Source organism: Nicotiana tomentosiformis, chromosome 3 (genome assembly GCF_000390325.3).
Source record: "Nicotiana tomentosiformis chromosome 3, ASM39032v3, whole genome shotgun sequence".
Taxonomy (NCBI): domain Eukaryota; kingdom Viridiplantae; phylum Streptophyta; class Magnoliopsida; order Solanales; family Solanaceae; genus Nicotiana; species Nicotiana tomentosiformis.
The window spans coordinates 18,576,058-18,581,838 of record NC_090814.1 but is presented as its reverse complement, the minus strand read 5'-3'; the positions used below and the strand labels follow the sequence as shown (position 1 = coordinate 18,581,838).

The 5,781-nt window shown below is 46.9% G+C and overlaps 1 protein-coding gene across 1 annotated transcript; it reads left to right on the top strand.

The window, feature by feature from the left end:
* The first annotated feature begins 362 nt into the window (after nucleotides 1–362).
* LOC138907437 (uncharacterized) lies at nucleotides 363–752 on the top strand. Its single transcript, XM_070198034.1, has one exon. The coding sequence runs from the start codon at nucleotides 363–365 to the stop codon at nucleotides 750–752; it is 390 nt and encodes a 129-aa protein (XP_070054135.1).
* The last annotated feature ends 5,029 nt before the right edge of the window (nucleotides 753–5,781 follow it).

Below are 5,781 nucleotides of genomic sequence, written 5' to 3'. Positions count from 1 at the left end.
CCGTTATGACTGATGATGAGCAGAGGAGACTAGAGAGATTTAGAAGACTCCAGCTTCCAGCATTCAGTAGGGCTGAGTCTAAGGATGCCCAAGACTTTTTCGATAGGTGCCAGCGGATTCTTCGCATGACAGGTATTCTGGAGACCAGTGGGGTTTCATTCATTACATTTCAGTTTACTGGGGTTGCCTTCAGACGGTGGGAGGCTTATGAGAGGTGCATGCCAGTCGGTGCGGCACCACTTACATGGCGTGAATTCTCCGTTCTCTTCTTGGAGAAGTTCGTGCCACTGTCTCACAGGGAGGAGCTGCGCAGATAGTTTGAGCAGCTACGTTAGGATGGCATGTGTGTGACCCGGTACGAGATGAGGTTTTCCAAGTTGGCTCGTCATGCAGTTTGGTTGGTTATCACAGATAGGGAGAGGATTAGGAGGTTCATTGATGGCCTTACATATCAGTTACGGTTGCTCATGACTAGAGAGAGGATATCTGGTGCTACTTTCGACGAGGTGGTCGATATTGCTCGACAGATAGAGATGGTCCGTGGTCAGGAGCATGAGGAGAGGGAGGCCAAGAGCCCTCGAGGTTCAGGTGGTCCCAGTGGTGTACATTCTGGGGGACAATCTTATCACAACAGGGGTCGTCCTTATAAGCCCGCTCAGATGGCTCATCCAGTTCATCGGGGTGCATCATCTGGCAATAGTTTATACAGTGCCCGTCTGGGACAGTCATCTCTCAGTGCCCTCCTAGCCTAGAGTTCATCCCGTGCTCCATCATTTCAGAGTTCATCCATGCCAGGCCCTTCTAGTAGTTACTCTGGTACTGGGGGCCCGATTCAGTCCCCACCACCACCACTTTCGGGGAGTTGCTTCGAGTGCAGGGAGTTTGGGCATATGTAGAGATAGTGTCCTTGTCGCCCAGGTGGACCAGTGCAGAAGAGGAGTTAGGCTATGAATTTAGCACCAGTTACTTCACCACCCGCCTAGCCAGCTCAGGGTGGGTCCCAGGCAGCTAGAGGTCACCCTAGAGGGGGAGGCCGATCAGGTGGCGTTCAGGCCTGATTCTATATTATTCCTGCCAGGCCAGATGCCGTTGCTTCAGATACAGTGATCACATGTATTGTCTTAGTATGCCACATGGATGCTTCTGTATTATTTGACCCTGGTTTCACATATTCGTATGTATCATCTTATTTTGCTCATTATATGGATATGCCCCGTGAGTCCTTAGTCTCATCTGTTTATGTATCTATGCCAGTGGGCGATACTATTGTTATGGACCGTGTATGTCGGTCATGTGTAGTGACTATTAGGGGATTTGAGAGTATAGTTGATCTCTTATTTCTTAGTATGGTTGATTTCGACGTGATCTTGGGTATGGATTGGTTGTCTCCATGTCATGCTATGCTGTATTGTCATTCTGAGACCATGACGTTGGCGATACCGGGGTTGCTACATATGGAGTGGGGAGGTTCTCTAGATTATGTTCCCAGTAGGGTGATTTCATATTTGAAGGCCTAATGAATGGTTGGGAAGGGTTGTTTATCTTATTTGGCCTTTGTGAGGGATGTTAGTGCTGATACCCCTACTATTGATTTCGTTCCGATGGTGCGAGATTTTTCGGATGTGTTTCCTACAGACCTGCCGGGCATGTCGTCCGACAAGGATATTGACTTTGGTATTGACTTGGCACCGGGCACTTAGCCCATTTCTATTCCTCCGTGTCGTATGTCACCAGCTGAGTTGAAGGAATTGAAAGAACATCTTCAGGAACTTCTTGATAAGGGGTTTATTAGGCCTAGTGTGTCGCCTTGGGGTGCACCAGTTTTGTTGGTAAATAATAAGGATGGTACTATGCGGATGTGAATCGACTATAGGTAGTTGAATAAAGTTACAATCAAGAACAAGTATCCTTTACCGCGTATTAATGATCTATTTGACCAGCTTCAGGGAGCGAGGGTGTTCTCTACGATTGATTTGAGGTCTGGGTATCACCAGTTGAAGATTTGGGACTCGGATATTCAAGACCCATTATGGTCATTATGAGTTCCTTGTGATGTCTTTTGGGATGACCAATGCCCCAGCAACATTCATGCATCTGATGAACAGTGTATTTCAGCCTTATCTTGACTCGTTTGTCATAGTATTCATTGATGATATCCTGGTGTACTCTCGTAGCCAGGAGGAGCATGCCCAACATTTGAGGATTGTGTTGCAGCGGTTGAGGGAGGAGAAGCTTTATGCCAAGTTCTCCAAGTGTGAGTTTTGGCTTAGTTCAGTGTAGTTCTTAGGGCACGTGGTGTCCAGTGAGGGGATTCAGGTGGATCCAAAGAAGATAGAGGTGGTTCAGAGTTGTCCCAGGCCATCCTCAGCTACTAAGATTCGGAGCTTTCTCGGTTTGTCCTGTTATTATCGTCGCTTCGTGGAGGGTTTCTCATCTGTTGCATCGCCTTTGACCAAATTGACCCAGAAGGGTGCTCTTTTCAGGTGGTCGGATGAATGTGAGGAGAGCTTTCAAAAGCTCAAGACTGCCTTGACCATAGCTCCAGTTCTAGTTCTACCTTCAGTTTCTGGTTCTTACACAATGTACTGTGATGCTTCTCGGATTGGTATTGGGTGTGTATTGATGCAGGGGGTAGAGTGATTGCTTATGCTTCACGTCAGTTGAAGCCCTATGAGAAGAACTACCCTGTTCATGATTTGGAGTTGGTTTCCATCGTTAATGCATTGGAGATTTTGAGGCACTATCTCTATGGTGTGTCTTGTGAGGTATTTACAGATCATTAGAGTCTCCATCACTTGTTCAAATAGAAAGATCTAAATTTGATGCAGCGGAGATGGTTGGAACTCCTAAAGGACTATGATATTACCATTCTGTATCATCCCGGGAAGGCTAATGTGGTAGCCGACGCCTTGAGTAGAAAGGCGGTGAGTATGGGTAGCCTTGCATTTATTCCTGTTGGTGAGAGACCTCTTGCAGTTGATGTTCAGGCCTTGGCCAACCAGTTCATGAGATTAGATATTTCGGAGCCCAGCCAGGTTTTAGCTTATGTGGTTTCTCGGTCTTCCTTATATGATCGCATAAGAGAGCGCTAGTATGATGATCCCCATTTGCTTGTCCTTAAGGACACAATTCAACACGGTATTGTCAGGGATGTTACTATTGGGGATGATGGGGTGCTGAGGATGCATGGTCGGATTTGGGTGCCTAATATAGATGGGCTACGTATGTTGATTCTTAAGGAGGCCCACAGTTTGCGTTATTCCATTCATCGAGGTGCCGTGAAGATGTATCAGGACTTGAGGCAGCATTATTGGTAGAAAAGAATGAAGAAGGATATAGTGGGGTTTGTAGCTCGGTGCCTAAATTGTCAGCAGGTGAAGTACGAGCATCAGATACTGGGCGGATTGCTTCAGAGGCTTGAGATTCCGGAGTGGAAATGGGAGAGTATCACCATGGACTTCGTACTTGGGCTCCCACAGACTTCGAGGAAGTTTGATGCTATTTGGGTGATTGTGGATCAGTTGACCAAGTCCATGCATTTCATTCCTGTTAGGACTACATATTCTTCGGAGAGGTTGGCTGAGATCTACATGTGCAAGATTGTTCGCCTTCACGGTGTGCCGGTTTCCATCATTTCAGATCGGGGCACACAGTTTACATTGTAGTTTTGGAGAGCCGTGCAGTGAGAGTTGGGCACTAAGGTTGAGTTGCACACAACTTTTCACCCTCATACGGACAGACAGTTCAAGCGCCCTATTCAGATATTGGAGGATATGCTACGCGCTTGTGTCATAGATTTCGGGGGTTCTTGGGATCAGTTTCTGCCACTCGCGGAGTTTGCCTACAACAACAACTACTAGTCGAGCATTCAGATGGCTCTGTGTGAGGCTTTGTATGGGAGGCGGTGTCGATCTCTGGTAGGTTGGTTTGAGCCCGACGAGGCTAGGCTATTGGGTACTAACTTGGTTCAGAATGCTTTGGACAAGGTTAAATTGATTCAGGAATAGCTTCGCACGGAATAGTCTAGACAAAAGAGTTATGTCGATAGGAAGGTTCGGAATATTGCTTACATGGTTGGGGAGAAGGTACTTCTCAAGGTTTCACCCATGAAGGGTGATATGAGGTTTGGGAAGAAGGGCAAGTTGAGCCCTCGGTATATTTGGCCGTTTGAGGTACTTCAGAGGATTGGATAGGTGGCTTACAAGCATACCTTGTCGCCTAGTTTGTCGAGTGTGCATCCAGTATTTCATGTTTCTATGCTCGAGAAGTATGTCGGCGATCCGTCTCATGTTTTGGATTTAAGCACGGTTCAGTTGGATGGTGATTTGACTTTTGATGTGGAGCTGGTGGCCATTTTGGATCAGTAGGTTCGAAAGTTGAGGTCAAAGGACATAACTTCAGTGAAGGTGCGTGGAGAGGTCAACCATTTGAGGAGGTTACGTGGGAGACCGAGCGGGAGATGTGGAGCAGATATCCACGCCCTTTTGAGACTCCAGGTATGTTTTTAGACCCGTTCGAGGATGAACATTTGTTTAAGAGGGGGAGGATGTAACGACCTGGCCAGTCGTTTCGAGAGTTGTAGCCCCGTTCCCCTATTTAATGCTCATTTTATGCTTTATAATTGTTATGTGGCTTGTCGGGATAGTTGGTTCGGGTCCGGAGAGGTTTCGTAATGAATTGAGACACTTAGTCTCAAGGATAAAAACTTAAGTTGAAAAGGTTGATCGGATGTGGACTTATGTGTGGACTATTCAAAAATGGAGTTTTGATGGTTCTGTTAGTGCCGTTGGGTGATTTTGGATTAGGAGCGTGTCCGGATTGTGATTTGGAGGTCCGTAATGGAATTAGGCTTGAATAGCGAAAGTTGAAAATTTAGAAGTTTGACCGAGAGTGGACTTTGTGGATACCGGGCTTGGATTGGGGTTCCGGGAGTTGGAGTAGGACCGTGGTGTCATTTATGACTTGTGTGCAAAATTTGAGGTCAATCGGACTTGATTTGATAGGTTTCTGCATCGTTTGTTGAAGTTGGAATTGCTTAGTTTTCATTAGGCTTGAATTGGGGTGTGATTCGCGTTTTTGATGTTGTTTGATGTGATTTGAAGGCTCGACTAAGTTCGTATCGTGTTTTAGGACTTGTTGGTATAATTGGTTGAGGTCCCGGGGGCCTCGGGTGTAGTTCGGATGGTTAACAGATCGAAATAGGAGTTTGAAGGATCGCCGAAGCACCAGGTCTGGTGTAATCGCACCTGCGAAGGTTTTAATCGCAGGTGCGACGCTGCATGTGCGCACCAGCCATCGCAGAAGCGGCCAAGAGTGGAGATGGGCAGTGTTCGCAGGTGCGAAGAGCTTGCCCGCACCTGCAAGGTCGCAGGTGCGAAGTATTGAACGTAGATGCGGAAATAGGATAGGGAGCTAGCTCCACAGAAACGGTAGTATGCTCGCAGATGCGTGTCTGCAAGCGCAGAATCTTGGTCCGCAGGCGCGAAGCCTATCGCAGGAGCGGATAGTTTAGTCGCACCCGCGAAGCAGTAGGTGCGGTTAAGTTTTCGCAGGTGAGGAAAGCCCGGGCAGTGTTTAAATTCGAGGGTTTCTGAGATTTTCTTCATTTTGGACATTTGAAGCTCGGGCTTAGGCAATGTTTGATAGAGATTTCGAAGGGATTCTTGAGTTAAGTCACTTGTGGTTTAATTCATTCAATAATTATGCTTCCCCATTGATATTCCCACCTAGATAGTGTGGTTTTGAGGTGTAATTTGGGAGTTTGAGGCTAGGGATTTGGAG

Bases quoted from the DNA above. Each gene is read 5' to 3' on its own strand.
- LOC138907437 (XM_070198034.1), top strand. From the start codon at position 363: ATGAGGTTTTCCAAGTTGGCTCGTCATGCAGTTTGGTTGGTTATCACA.